This window comes from Hippopotamus amphibius, chromosome 12 (genome assembly GCF_030028045.1).
Source record: "Hippopotamus amphibius kiboko isolate mHipAmp2 chromosome 12, mHipAmp2.hap2, whole genome shotgun sequence".
Classification (NCBI taxonomy): domain Eukaryota; kingdom Metazoa; phylum Chordata; class Mammalia; order Artiodactyla; family Hippopotamidae; genus Hippopotamus; species Hippopotamus amphibius.
Genome location: NC_080197.1, coordinates 57223431 through 57237922, shown reverse-complemented (window position 1 = coordinate 57237922; position 14492 = coordinate 57223431). Strand labels below are relative to the sequence as shown.

At 39.2% G+C, this 14492-nt stretch overlaps 1 protein-coding gene and 1 non-coding gene across 10 annotated transcripts in view; one reads left to right on the top strand and one right to left on the bottom strand.

Annotated features, from left to right (window-relative positions):
* The window catches only part of PPFIBP1 (PPFIA binding protein 1), a 174073-nt gene that overhangs the window by 102538 nt on the left and 57043 nt on the right, over window positions 1–14492 (top strand). For 7 of the 9 annotated variants that reach the window (XM_057700832.1, XM_057700831.1, XM_057700830.1 and 4 more), the window contains 3 exons: window positions 6104–6185; window positions 7125–7223; window positions 11672–11877. In XM_057700832.1, the coding sequence (XP_057556815.1) occupies window positions 7160–7223; window positions 11672–11877 (270 nt within the window). In that variant the 5' untranslated portion in view covers window positions 6104–6185; window positions 7125–7159. The remainder of the gene's footprint in view (window positions 1–6103; window positions 6186–7124; window positions 7224–11671; window positions 11878–14492) is intronic. The other 2 variants (XM_057700825.1, XM_057700826.1) reach the window with 1 other exon arrangement.
* On the bottom strand, window positions 3644–3750 carry LOC130834247 (U6 spliceosomal RNA). Its single transcript, XR_009048631.1, has one exon. It is a non-coding gene; the product is annotated as a U6 spliceosomal RNA (small nuclear RNA).

Here is a 14492-nt window from a genome sequence, read left to right as displayed (position 1 = left end):
AATCTTGTTTCATCTATATCTTTACTCTTATTCCTTCTCTTTTGTTATTTTAAAGCAAATTCCAGATGTCACATCATTTCATCCATGAATGCGCTGCTCATCTCTATTATAACATAAACATTAAAATAATTCCTTAATATCATCAGATACGCGGGATTCAAATTTCCAGTTATCTATCATCAATATTAGTTTTACAGCTTGGCAAACCTTTTACATGTGTGTTGTAACATTAGATTTCACCCCTGCTGCCAACATCCCCACTGTTTTCAACACTTTCCCTGCCCCTCGACCCCCACTTCTTACCATGTTGCCCTTTTCAAGTGATTCCGAGTGAATTTTCTAAGGGATGTTAGAGCAGACTGGAGGTGAAAGGATTTGGACTAGCAAAGTGTGGAGGAGGAAATATGTGATGACAGATACATAGCAGAGAACCAAGAAGGGTTGCGTAAGAATCTTAAAAAGTTCCAGACAGAACGACTTCGTAGTTGAAGTTTAAAGGGAGAGATTTTTTCGGGTTAAAAGCTGAATTGCTTCTCCAGAGCTGTTATTTTTAGATCAAAAGTAGAAGTGGGAGCTGGGGAGAGCTCTGCCCTTGTTTATGGTGGTAGCCAGTTCCCAACTCATCTGGGTGGGGCTTGTTGTCCGGAGAGGAAAGAGGGCCTCCTGTGCTCTAGCAGAGTGACCGAGTGCACGTCAGAATCACGTGGCAGCTCGTACAAACCCAGCCCCAAGAGTTTCTGATTCAGGAGGACTTGGCCCAAGGATTTACATCCGAACCAGCTCCCAGGTGATAGTGGTGCCACTGCTGGTCAGGTCGCGCACCTTGAGAACCACGCCACAGTCCTTCCTACTCCGGTTTTCAAGACATTTCTTTGGGATGGGATTACTGCCTACGTGGGAACTCATCTCATAACCGACTGACATTCCTCGTGAGCATCTTGGGGGAAAATTTGGTGAGCGATCTGTGGGTAATTTATATGAGACTATATTGTTTTCATAATGACCACATAATAACTTGGCACTCCACCAGCCTGGTTGAACATGTGTAAACATTCTTTCACTGAAGGGATTTCTTCTTTTAAGTGTCTTAGTATCCGTTTCTGAGCACAGAATTCGAAGTTCTTTTTCCAACTGAAAACATTTTACCTAAGGAAAGCTGAGAAAGTTAGGGCAAATGTCATTCTCACCAAAATTTAGAAACAGACTTTCTAATTTTCTTACACAGAGAGACTGGGCAGCTGGCCTGACCTAAAACATCAGTTAGTCAGCAGCCCTGTACAAAGTATGGTTTTCTGCCAACCCTTTAGCCACCACACCCATTGCTGGAACTTTCCCTGATATTTTACCTTATTCAGGTCTGCTCTAAATGGGTCCTGACCAAGCTTGAAATATACACAAAATATGCTTTTACTGGTTTTTTTTTTTTTAAATCCTTCTTATAAAATATGAATGTTACCTCCAGGATATTGCTTTTCCAAAACTTTTCTGAACTTTTTTTTTCTTAAACCATTGGAATAGGAAACCACTAGACTAAGGACTCTTGTAAGCAGAACTGATCTCTATTCACATCACCCAACAAATAAGGGGTTTCTCCAGTTTGAACGACTTTGAACCCAAACCCCACTTCTTTGTAGTTGTTGGTAGTTGTATTTTCTGGTGCCTTTTCCTTCAGCAAGTCATTCAAAGAAGTATATATTAGCCATTTAGAATCCAGAAGTAAGATTTGGTATTGTGTGAGAATTATTGGGTGTTAAAAGTTTTTATTTTCTAAATGGTTTTGTCTACCTCAAAGGTGAAATTATAATCAGCAGGTTTCTGGGTAAGCAAAGAATTAGAACTAAAGAAGCTGGGTATTCTGAGTTTTGTTTTGGACCTCAGGTGCATATAATTGAATTCTTCATTATGCTTCATTTGTGATATATTATCATTATAAGGCCATGCATGGCCTCCTTATATTCATCCATTTGTTTATTTGGTTCATTTAAAAATATTGTTTCATTTCTAATTTCTAACAACCATTTTCAACCCTAATTTTAAAAATTTGAGGTGAAACTTACATACAATGAAATGAACACATCTTAAATGTACAGTTTGATGAGTTTTGACAAATGTATAAACTTGTATGACCAAACACCTCCATCAAGATATTGAACAGAAAGTCATCATATCTCCTTCAATCATTCACTACTTCCTGCAAGTAATTATTGTTTTACTTTCTATATCATAGATTACATTTTTGAATTTCACATAAAAGGAATCACACAGTATGTAGTCGTATATGTCTGACTTCTTTTGCGCAACAGAATGTTACATGTATCAGTCTTTTTCATTGTGGAATAATATTCCATTGAATTAGAGTAATATTCCATTAAGTATTAAGTATGTGAGGATGCCCAGGGGAATGTTTCTGAGGATATAGGAAAATCATTATAGAGCGTGGGATTTTTTGAAGCCTTTTATTTAACCTTTCTAGTTTTAAAAATACTTTGACCTAGGCATGGCAATTGACATAGGCTTATTAACACAGGTGCTCACGAAGTTAGGCTGCCTCTAAAATAGCTCAAGCCATGGGCAAGTCAGACTTTTAATTAATATGGAAGTTCTATTCTTAGCATTAGTACTTTACTGCTTCAGGTTGCTGTTCTTATTCTTCTATATAGTCCTTTCATGCCCATTTGGAATTTATTGAGACTTATTTTGTGGCCTTGCATACGTGCATGGCCTGTCCTGGTGAATATAACATGGATTGAAAAGATGGTATGTTCTGCGTTTGGATGTTTTGTTCTGTAAGTTGAATTTGGTCAAGATGGTTGATAGTGTTTTTTTTTTTTTTTTTATTGGCTGCATTGGGTCTTCGTTGCTGTGCGCTGGCTTTCTCTATTTGCAGAGACCGGGAGCTACTCTTCATTGTGGTGTGCAGGCTTCTCATTGCGGTGGCTTCTCTTGTTGCAGAGCATGGGCTCTAGGCGCGTGGGCTTCAGTAGTTGTGGCTCGTGGGCTTAGTAGCTGTGGCTCACGGGCTCTAGAGCGCAGGCTCAGTAGTTGTGGCGCACAGGCTTAGTTCCTCCATGTCATGTGGGATCTTCCCGGCCCAGGGATGGAACCCGTGTCGCCTGCATTGGAAGACGGATTCTTAACCACTGCACCACCAGGGAAGTCCTGATAGTGTTCTAAAATCTACATTATTACCTGATTTTTTTCCTACCTTGTCTGTCATTCCAAACGAAGGTCAAAAAGGAGGAACAAATGAAAGATGGGACAAACAAAAAAATGACAGGACAGTAGACTTAAATCCAACCAAATGAACAATTACATTAAATATAAATGAACTGAATTCGTGTAATTCTCCCTTAATTGTGTCTGTTTTTGCCTCATGTCATTTGAAGCTGTGTTATTAGTTGCAAAAACATTTGTGATTGTTAGAATTCCTGATAAATTGACTCATATATTATAAAAATATCCATCTTTCTTTTTAGTAATACTTTTTTTTTTTAATTTTTATTTATTTTTTTGGGGGGTACACCAGGTTCAATCATCTGTTTTTATACACATATCCCCGTATTCCCTCCCTTCCTTGACTCCCCCCGCCTCGGGTCCCCCCCACCCTCCCCGCCCCAGTCCTCTAAGGCATCTTCCATCCTCGAAAAATATGGAACGCTTCACGAATTTGCGTGTCATCCTTGCGCAGGGGCCATGCTAATCTTCTCTGTATCGTTCCAATTTTAGTATATGTGCTGCCGAAGCGAGCACAGTAATACTTCTTGATTGGAAGTCATTTTTCTTATATTAATATAGGCACTCCTTCTTCCCCAGGCTTATTGTGTGCATGATATCTCATTTTTCGTTCTTTCATTTTATATGTCTATGTAACCAGTCTGACAATCTCTGGTTTTTATTTATTCCATTTGTTTATTCCATTTATATTTAATGTAATGATAAATTATATGATTGAGTTTGTCTACCATTTGCCATTTGATTTCTTTTCCTCTCACCTGTTCATTGTTCCACCTTTACTGCCTTCTTTTGGATTAATTGATGATTTTATTAGTATTCTGTTTCATCAACTCAAGTGACTTTTTGTTTTGTCTTTTTATTTTATAGTTTTATTGGATTACATTATATATTCTTAACTTATCGCATCCTGCTATGAATGAGTATTAAACATCTTTGTGCAGAATGTAAGAGCTTTACCCCCTTCTATCCATGAAGCCAGTAAGATTGTGATTTTCTCCATGAACCCTAACCACCCTGCATCATGGGAACAGGGAAGTGCCCACAGTGAAAAGATGTATAAATGTGAATCTCACTCATTATGGTTGCCTTTACTCAAGAGCTGAATTCCCCATAGTTTCTACCTGCTTTTGTTTTCATTTTAGCCCATTTTACATTCCCATTACCATTCTTTAAGAGATTCTGTGAATTCACATCCTTTTACAATACTTGGTAGCGTCCAATTTTTTTGCCAACTGACTGGGTATAAAATGGTATCACATTGTTGTCATAAATTCCTTGACTATTAATAACATTAAGCAGCTCTTCATATTTTTATTGGTTGAAAGCATTTCCTCTTCTGTTACGTGTCCATTCATGTCTTTACCCCTCCCGTTTTTGTAAACAGTTTGTAGGAATTCTACACTCCTAATACCACTGAACTACCACCTATATTTAACTAGTTTTAATTTATTAAAGAAAACTTTGACCTTTGAATCTGTCATTCTTCCTGACCACCCTATTTAATTTGCAAACCTCTTCAAATTCCTAACCCCCTGAGGATAACTGGTCAGTTTTTCTCCCTTAGCACCTACCACCTTTGCCATATTATATATATATTTATTAATTGTGTTTACTGTTTTTCTCCTTACTATTACATGTAAGTGTAGAGATTGAGAGTAAACATTTACAAACTTTTTTTAAGCTCTTTATTAGAGTATAATTGCTTTACGCTGTTGTGCCAGTTTCTGGTGTACAACAAAGTGAATCAGCTGTATTTATACATATATCCCCATATCCCCTCCCTCCCATGACTCCTTCCCACCCTCCCTATCCTATCCTTCTAAGTCATCCCCAGTCATCAAGTTGATCTCCCTGTGTTATGCAGCAGCTTCCCTCTAGCCATCTATTTTACATTTGGTAGTGTATATATGTCAATGCTACTCTCACTTTAATATTGTCATCATACTTATTAAAACAAAGACTTGGATTGCTAACAAACTGGAAATTTTTTAAAAAATTGGTTCTTCACCACCATTTTGATAAGCATGCCTACATTCTCATACCTCCATGTCTTAGCATTTGAAAGGTTCATCGAATGGAGTAGAGAAGAAATAGATAACTACCCGTCTTTCTTGAAAAAACATGCATTCTCTACACAAGTTATAGTTGCCAACAAAGACGAATATTTGTTTTTCTAGTTTAGTGAGGTGATGAGAGCTTTTCTAATGTGAGCATTATTTTACCAACATTATCCCTATGTTTATAGCTGAGCCTGGCATCTGTCTGTCTGTCTGTCTCTTTTTTACATATATATTGATAGCATCTATCTAGAACTCTTTGAAGTTCAGCTTTAAAAGGGGAATGTAAGCCACTTAATTATATAAGATTCAAGGACTGTACACCCTTTGGCTTAATCCTTTATGTTCTCAGCTTTCACATTTTGAGTTTTTTAGCCTGAAGTGTGGTCATTAAATTTGTGCCTTACCTGTCTGGACTGTGCACTAGCTAAATGTGCAAGCAGATTTCTGAGAACTCCTAGGTTCATAACCTAGCTTATTAACCCCCTGATTTCTGGGTGACTATAAATGCATGCCTTGGGTATTTTTGTGCTGTAGTATTTCTACATAAAATTGTAGTGATGTTTTATACCTTCTGAAGGGAGTAACTTCTGGGAAGTTCTTAGGTAAATTCTATGAAAACTATAAAATCAAAGTAAGATTTCACAATATTTAAATGACATTTTATTAGAGTGAATGCACAGTAGACAACTGATCGAATCAGCCATTTATCAGAATTATAAATATGTTTGTAAGAACAAAGTGGTAAGACCTGGTTACTTGGAAACAGAGGGCAAAGTTTTCTGTTAAGCAGCATATCCTTTATTTTGCAGGTGTTTGCTGTACCGCAGCATCTGCACAGTAACCAGAGCCTTGTGTAGGCCTGTTGGGAGAATTTATATGGTTGCTTAGCAGGTACCTGAAATGCATTATTTAATATTGAAAATCACATAATTTGCCTTTTTCCTGTTAATGACCAATGTTTTTGCAAGGATACTTTCAATTTATTTTTTAACTGGTAAAAGAATGAGTAGATTGTGACACAATTTCAGCCTAAACCTATCTCTCAGATGAGATCAGATAAATGAAAATTTAATATTATAGTGGAAATCAGACAGATCTAGTTTAAAACCTGGTTGTTGTAAACTGGTTTTTGTTATATTTACTTGTCTTACAGGCCAAGATCAATGAACATCTTTGATCTCATTTATAAAATGAAGAGGGGTTTATGCATTTTATAGGGTTTCTCTCATGATTAAGGGCTATGGATAGTTGTATTAATGTGTCAGAACCACTGTAGGTGCTCAGTGCATGACAGTTGTTGTTACATTGCACAATACCAGTAGATGTGTATGTGCTTATTATATATGTTCCTGAACCATTTTCTTAGACAAATCTTATGGTAATTCCTTACTGAGGAAAAAAAAAAAAAAAGCAAAATTGAGAGAGCAGAGATTGGGCAGGCCTGGTGCAGAAAGAACGAAGTCTTATCTACCCAGCATCCCTCAGGCCCCTGAGCAAGGTTCCATAGCCACCTCTGATACCCTCACAGAGACTGAGAGCTCTACAGAGTACAGCATGAAAACCATCCTACTGGAGTTTAAACACCGTGGGTGCAAGAACTGAATCATAGATACTTTATTAACTGATCAGGTAGAGCATGTGGTCCTGCAGTACAGTAGGCGGACAACGACTGGTCACAGTTTGTTAAATGATTCATTTAATTTAGCTCTAATACTTCACAAATTCTCCATTTCACTGCTAGATGGAGTTATAATTTGATGTTGAAGTATCAAACCTGCCAGGAAGCAGTGTCATTTGACGGATGTAGTGATAACATCATTATTTTTTCAGATCTAGGTTGGAATTTGCCCTTGACCAATAACAAAATGATGAGTGATGCAAGTGACATGTTGGCTGCGGCGTTGGAGCAGATGGATGGTATTATAGCAGGTAATCTGCATCCTCTAAAAGACGCAATCATGACATTTACTTTGGTCTCTTGGCTTTTTTATTACAACTCTTTTATTACCTCTCCACTTTCATTTTTTCATTTTTTGGCTCTCTCCAATGCCTTTAGGTTCCCCATGGTTTCATCTTTGTCCTTCTCCAATTTCTGCCAGAATTGTTCTTAAATTTTATTTTAAAATGTCAAAAATTCTAGTACCATCCTGGGCTTCTGGTCCAGGATAAAGGTGATTCTGGTCCAGGTAGTCTGTGGACTGCACTTCGAGGGATGCTGCTCTACCCAGTCTCCAGAAATGTTCTCATCTTTTCCCTTGAACTCAGTATTCACTTTTTCTACCCATGACTCTCACATCTAATTTATTTTTCCAATTCTTTGCTAAGCTTCAGGTCCCTGTCTCTTCCAGCCAACCAGATACCTCTCCTGAAATGTCCTGTAGACACATCAGTGTCATCATATAAAACATTGAGCTCTTTATATGTTTATATATAACTGATTCACTTTGCTGTACACCTGAAATTAACACAACATCGTACATCAACTATACTCCAATGAAAATTAAAAACAAAAACAGAAAAACCCCAAACCAAACAAAAAAAAAAACCAGACACAAACCCATTGAACTCATTGTCTTTTCTCAGAAGCCCCTCTAGTTGTCTTTATCTTGGCTAATCTCGTAGTCCTCCATCCCTACAGTTTCCTAAAGCAGAAGTTTAAGTCATTCTAGACACGTCCAGCATGTTCCCCCACTTAGTCAGATTCTATCAATTCTACCTCTTACCAAATTCTACCGTTCCCTTTTCCCCTCTCTAAAATCTGTCCTGTCTGTGCTACTGTTGTCTGGCTTTATCTAAATAACCCTCTCACTCGATGTCCGTGACACTCTTGCTTTCCCACTCTAATCCATCCTTTTCCAGACCACCAGACTTTTTTTCTAAAATGCCAATCTCATCATCTTAGTTTTTTTTTTTTAATTAGGAAATACTTTTATTTACTATTTATTTTTTGGCTGCGTCGGGTCTTCGTTGTGGCACAGAGGCTCTCTAGTTGAGGCGTGCGAGCTCAGTAGTTGTGGCACGGGGGCTTAGTTACCCTGCGGTGTATGGGATCTTGGTTCCCTGACCAGGGATCGAACCCACATCCCCTGTATTGGAATGCGGATTCTTTACCACTGGACCACCAGGGAAGTCCCTGATCATCTTCCTTCTTAAGAATCTTCAGCAATTCTCTATTATAGAAGTTGAGCAAAAGCAGTCGACCATCGTCTCCTCGTTTTCTCACCACGGCTGAGGGGACTTGAGGGGACTGACTAGGGGATGAGTCCTTTTGCTCCCTCGCAGTCCCCCAGGAGTGGTGGCTACCTCAGGCCTCGTGTCACATTTTGTGTTTTGTCTCAAGAGAAGGACCTTTATGTGTTTAGGAACCAATTACAAAGAGGAGATGTCCGAATAGGCTTTGGGTGGGGTTGTTGTGCATGCACCTGGTGGTAGCATCAGGGTACACTTGGCCTCTACCAGCTACCAGGGTCAGGATATAGTTGTCCTGGGCCCAGCTGTGTCACTTTTCTGGTCACAAATTGGACCCTACTCTGCTGGTGGTTTGAAGAAACCAGAGGTATTATCCTCTTCAGAAGGTTCTCTCTTCGGGGAAGTGACATGCGTGGTCTGGCTTCCTTTGTTATACTTCTATGTCTTGGAGACCCAACTTCAATTTGACCTCCTTTGTAGATTAGACCACACCTTGAGTACTGTATTCAGTCCTTAGAATACTATTTTTAGAGTTTCATTGGCAAACTAAAACTTATCTAGAGAAGGTAAGCATGAAGGTGAAGAGTTCAACAAACTAAGGAACTGGTTATGTTTAACCTAGAAAAGTGTATTTTTGCTCGGGGCCTGATAATATGCTTTTATTTTTACAATTAAAAATTTTTTTTTTATATTTTAACTGCCTTTTTAAAAATTGAAATACTGTTGATTTACAATGTTGTGTTCGTTTCAGGTGTATAGCAAGGCAATTCAGTTATACATATATATATACACACACATTCTTTTTCCATTATAGGAAATCATTTCCATTATAGGCTATTACAAGATATTGAATGTAGTTCCCTGCGCTATACAGTAGGTCCTTGTTTATCTATTTTATATGATATATGCTTTTATTTTTGTTTTTTAAAATTAACTTTTATTGGAGTATAGTTGATTTACAATATTGTGTTAGTTTCTGCTGTACAGCAAGGTGAATCAGTTATACATATATCCACTCTTTTTTAGATTCTTTTCCTATATAGGTCATTACAGAGTATCGAGTAGAGTTCCCTGTACTATACAGTAGGTTCTTATTAGTTATCTATATATAGTAGTGTGTGTATGTGATACATGCTTTTAAATAGTTGAAGGGCTATTATAGGGGAAAGAGATTGGATTTACTCTGTCAAAATTTCAGAAAATATAACAACTAGAACCAATTATAGGCTCTTACCAGAGATTATATATAACCTTACACTTCTAGTGAACCTCTAGTCAAGGAAAGTGATATTTCTGGAACAATAGTTGAGGGATTACATTTTACATGTTCCACTAAATTGGTGTGATTGTTCCTCAGGGCTTCAGGACCAACATTAGAGTTATTAAGAAAATCAAGATTCCCCAGCTTTCACCTCAAACTAAGTCAATCAAAGCTTTGTGGGTAGGACCTAGATTTATATTTTCAAGTTACCGTCAGTATTTCACCAACTAAGGTAAGAGGGAGAGGAGGAGAACTGACTACAAACATTTGAGGAATTTTTCTACATCTCTCCCTTCTCCCCACCTTGTTTTGTGATGGAGACTGAACACAATAGAGGGTTACCATGGGCTTATGTGTTTTTTAATGATATCATCAGAAGATCCTAATACTTAAAGGCTGCTGGAGTAGGACATTATAGTCTGCCTGGGGTTTAATGCTTCTCTGTTCTTCGCTCCTTCTGACATACTCCCCTCAATTTTTTCTGAGCTCTCATCTCAACCTCACAGGGTTTCCTGGGGGCGGGGTGGGGCGTGGATTCAGACAGTCATGTGACTCCATTAGCAGTTGTCTCTGTGCATATCAGTGGTCACCATTGTCACAGTTTGATAGATGTTTGGCTCAAATCTTGTGGTCCAGTATTAGGAATATCAGTGGAATGAACCAGCTGAAAGAGCATTCCTTTCCCCATTGTTAGAACTGATCAAGCCCAGTGGCCAGCTGGAGAGAGAGCTTACACATTGGCTCACAAGTCTTATCCAGATGTAAGACCTTCAGACTTGTGAGCTCATGGCCTAAATAGCATAATTGTTGAAATTTAAGTATAAAGTTAGTACGTTTATTTGATGGTACGTATATTTGATAGACCAGAAAATAAAAATCACAGAGATGAAGAGGTGTATATGAGTGCTTTCCCAATGGGCTGTCGGTTGCATGGATTTAAGTAGTAGAATGTTTTGTCTGGTAAGTAACAGAAAACAAAAATGGCTGTAAGACTGTGTTTCGAAGCTGACATTATCAAGAGCATTTGATGCTAGGCTGCAAACAGAATCGTGGGGGAAAATGTTGATACACACATGCTCACATATTCATACAAATGTACACCTGTAAGTGATTGAACTTCAGAGGTTAAATTCTGGTCAGTTAACTGGGAGCTGGCCCTCCTACCTTTGAAATTATGCTATGCAGTTTCCACCTCAATGTGCAACTCCTTTACAGGGAATTGAAAGACTTTATGGTTTCTAAAGTTTGGGCTTTTGGGAACACGTGGCTGCACCCAAACTGATCTGCTGCCTCCTTAGCCCTTGTTTCCTTGAGGTCAGCACGTCTTACACCAAAGCACGTCTTACTGGTACTGCTCACACAGCTGGCCTCCCTGTTAGGTATCTGACTCTTGGTATTTATCATCAACTGCATGGTTTCCGTATTTTCACCAAATGACTATGCCTTGGAGAGGTTTATGTGATTGAATTTTTTTCTTCTTTTTAAAGGAAGAAATGCTACTTTATTTTTTTATTTGTTTTAAAAATGTTTATTTATTTGGTTGCTCCGGGTCTTAGTTGCAGCAGGCGGGCTTCTTAGTTGCAGCAGGTGGGCTCCTTAGTTGTGCACGTGGGTTCCTTAGTTGCGGCTCGCCAGCTCCTGAGTTGCAGCACATGGGCTCCTTAATTACGGCATGCCTGTGGGATCTAGTTCTCTGACCAGGGATCGAACCCAGGCCCCCTGCATTGGGAGTGTGGAGGGCCTCCTGCATTGGGAACGTGGAGTGTTATCCACTATGCTACCAGGGAAGTCTCCGAATTCTCTTTTCCCTATTCCTTGTTTGGTCATTCCTCACTGTGACTAGACTTGCTTGCCACCTTCAGCTTTGGTATATTATCCAACATAATCCCATTGCTCCCTCTGTGTTTTTTTTTTTTTTTAAACCTAGGTTCTAAGGCCCTGGAATATTCCAATGGGATTTTCGATTGCCAGTCTCCCACCTCCCCGTTCATGGGAAGCTTGCGAGCCCTGCACCTCGTGGAAGACCTGCGCGGGTTGTTAGAGATGATGGAAGCGGATGAGAAGGAAGGCTTGAGGTGCCAGATCCCAGACTCCACGGCGGAAACGCTCATCGAGTGGCTGCAGAATCAAATGGTAGATGTCTGCTTGTTACACGTTCTGTGCTGTGAACCTTCTGTTGCTTATTCCAAAACTTAGAACACAGAATAGCTGATTAGAATAGGAAAAAACAGTTATAGGGCAACAGGTTTGCCCTGATTTTATCCCTTAAGAGATTCCTATTCCCTTTCGACTCTAAGGATAGTTTTTAAAAAATGCCGTTAGTGTACATTTCTTGAGTGCCAGCTGGTCACCTGATTTTGTCCATCAAAGTAGACTAGCTTTTCAGTTGTGCTTGAATGACCTGCTGTGGCTTAAAACAAATAGTCCTGCGAGGGAAGGAACCTTGCACTTAATAGATGCTTTCCCAGTAATACTGGGAAGTTTACTGTAAAAGGACCAAATAGCAATTCAAAACAGGGAGTGCAGTGAATAAATACTTCTAATAGCAACAGAGGTTGGTAGCAGTAGTTGATATCAAGTGCCATCTAGTGGTTGTGGCAGTCATTTCAATTCCAGTGCGTGAGTTAAGCTGTGGATTGGGCTTTAAATGGTGTTCTTATTCCCTGAACAATGAGCTGCTCTCTAGGCATCCTTCTCGAAAACTGATGGCGGGGCAGATCTGCCCTTGCCCTGAAAACAGTGGTAAATACTATGTTTTTAGTGTGTGTTAAACACATAAAATCTAAAGAATGTCACCAAATATTCAAAGGATAAGGTAGAAAAAGTGTTTATTTTGTTAAATATTTAAAGGATACTCAATTTTCAGGAAGATGTGTGAATAAGCTTATAAGTTAACTGTATTTATATAAAAGCAAATAAAATTGTATGAAAGAATCAAGATCTATTTTTGGTCTGTGGAGGAAATGTACTCTGTTTGCTTTGGAAACCTTAATAGTATATCCCACAGCTAAAGCATTTTCACGTGATGTGACACAAATACCAGTGCTCCCACCCAGTCCCGTGTTGGACCTTCTTACCTTTCTAGCCAGTGTATTGTACCTTCCCATTTCACGTGCAAACAGTATGATTCATCTTCTAGTGGTGGTACAGCTATGCAACCTTGATAGTTAGAGATATTTTACTTTTTATAATGCACAGTGCCTCATAATGGTGCTTAATATTTGCTCTGCAAGTTTCTCCTCTAGAGGTTTCTGTATCCAGGTTTGCTGACTTCTTTGGGGAGTGGCTTCATGCTCTGAAACCAAAGCATATTCCTCTGGCTATTTCTACTTCCTCTCTCACCCCTTCTTTACTCCTTGCTTTCCTGACCATTCAGCACGTAATAGGAAAGGAACTTACTGTTGGTAGAGGAACCCACTCCCAGCCCGCATCAGAGGCAGCCAGTGGCAGCCGTAGCTTGAGGGTACTACGGTTGAATTTTTCACTTGTGCCCAAAACATTTCCATTAATGTGCTCAATCTGTTCTGTTACAGTATTTCTGGAAAAGATTGAAGGTGGTGATGATGGTATCTGAACATAAATCATGTCATTCATGCCTTTTCCAGAAACTTCCAGTGATAGTCACTTCTCACTCGGAGATGGAAGCCAAAGTGCTTGCTGGATTTCAGGGCCTTTAAGATTTGCTCCACTTTGCTTTCTGACCTCGTGTCTCACTGCACTTCCCCTTTTTCACTCCACTTCAAGCACGTGGGCTTCCTCACCGATTCTCAAACATGCTGGGGAAACTGGCCTCGGGGCCTTTGCGCTGGCTGTTCACAGTAGGCCTGAAAAGTTCTTTCCTCCGATATCCGTATGGCTGGCTTCTTTGCATTCTCCTTGTGTTTACTTAAAAATTATACCCTTAGTGAGGCCTTTCCTGGCCACCCTATCTAAAATTTCACATATTTATTCTTCATAGTACATCTCCTTGCTTTATTTTTTGCTAAGAGCTCTCTACTTTCTTACATACTATGTTTTTGCTGTATTTATATGAATTTTCTGTCTCTCCAACTGGAATGGAGCATCATGAGTAGAGATTTCTGCCTGTATTTAAAACAAACCGAAACAAAACCATGGTTGTTGCTGGTGCCGAGAACAAGGCTTGGCCTGTAGTAGGTGGGCAGTAACCATTGTGACAACTGATGCTCCGTGAATGGGAAAGTGGCACACACAAGTGAATGAACTGAAGTTACCTGTTGTGTTCAGTGTATCCCTGGATGGTTAATGGCTTGCTAATTTGTGTTTCTGGTTGCTCTCTATCTTAATATTTGACATTTTAAAGTTAAGTATCTACAGAATGATAAATACTTTACACACCTTACAAAGATCCAGTTTTCATCCCAAAAATGACAATAAAAAAATTAACTAGATGTGAGTCCAGAGAGGTAAGTTTTTTGGGGGTTAAACTTATTTATATCTATCCAATCGATTTTTATATCTGTCCCCTTACATGGACCCCAATCCTTCCAAATGACGTGTGTTTTCTCAAGAACGTAGGCAAGAAAGAAACAAAGCGGAAAGATGGCAAAGGGTAAAGCCAAAGCAAGAAGGGGAGGGCGGGAATGAGTGTTTGGAATAATAAAGGCATACGTGTAGGACCTTGTTGTTTATCCGTTCTGTATATATCAGTTTGCATCTGCTAACCCCAGCTACTGTACAGCACAGGGAACTATATGGAGTATCCTGTGATAAACCATAATGGAAAAGAA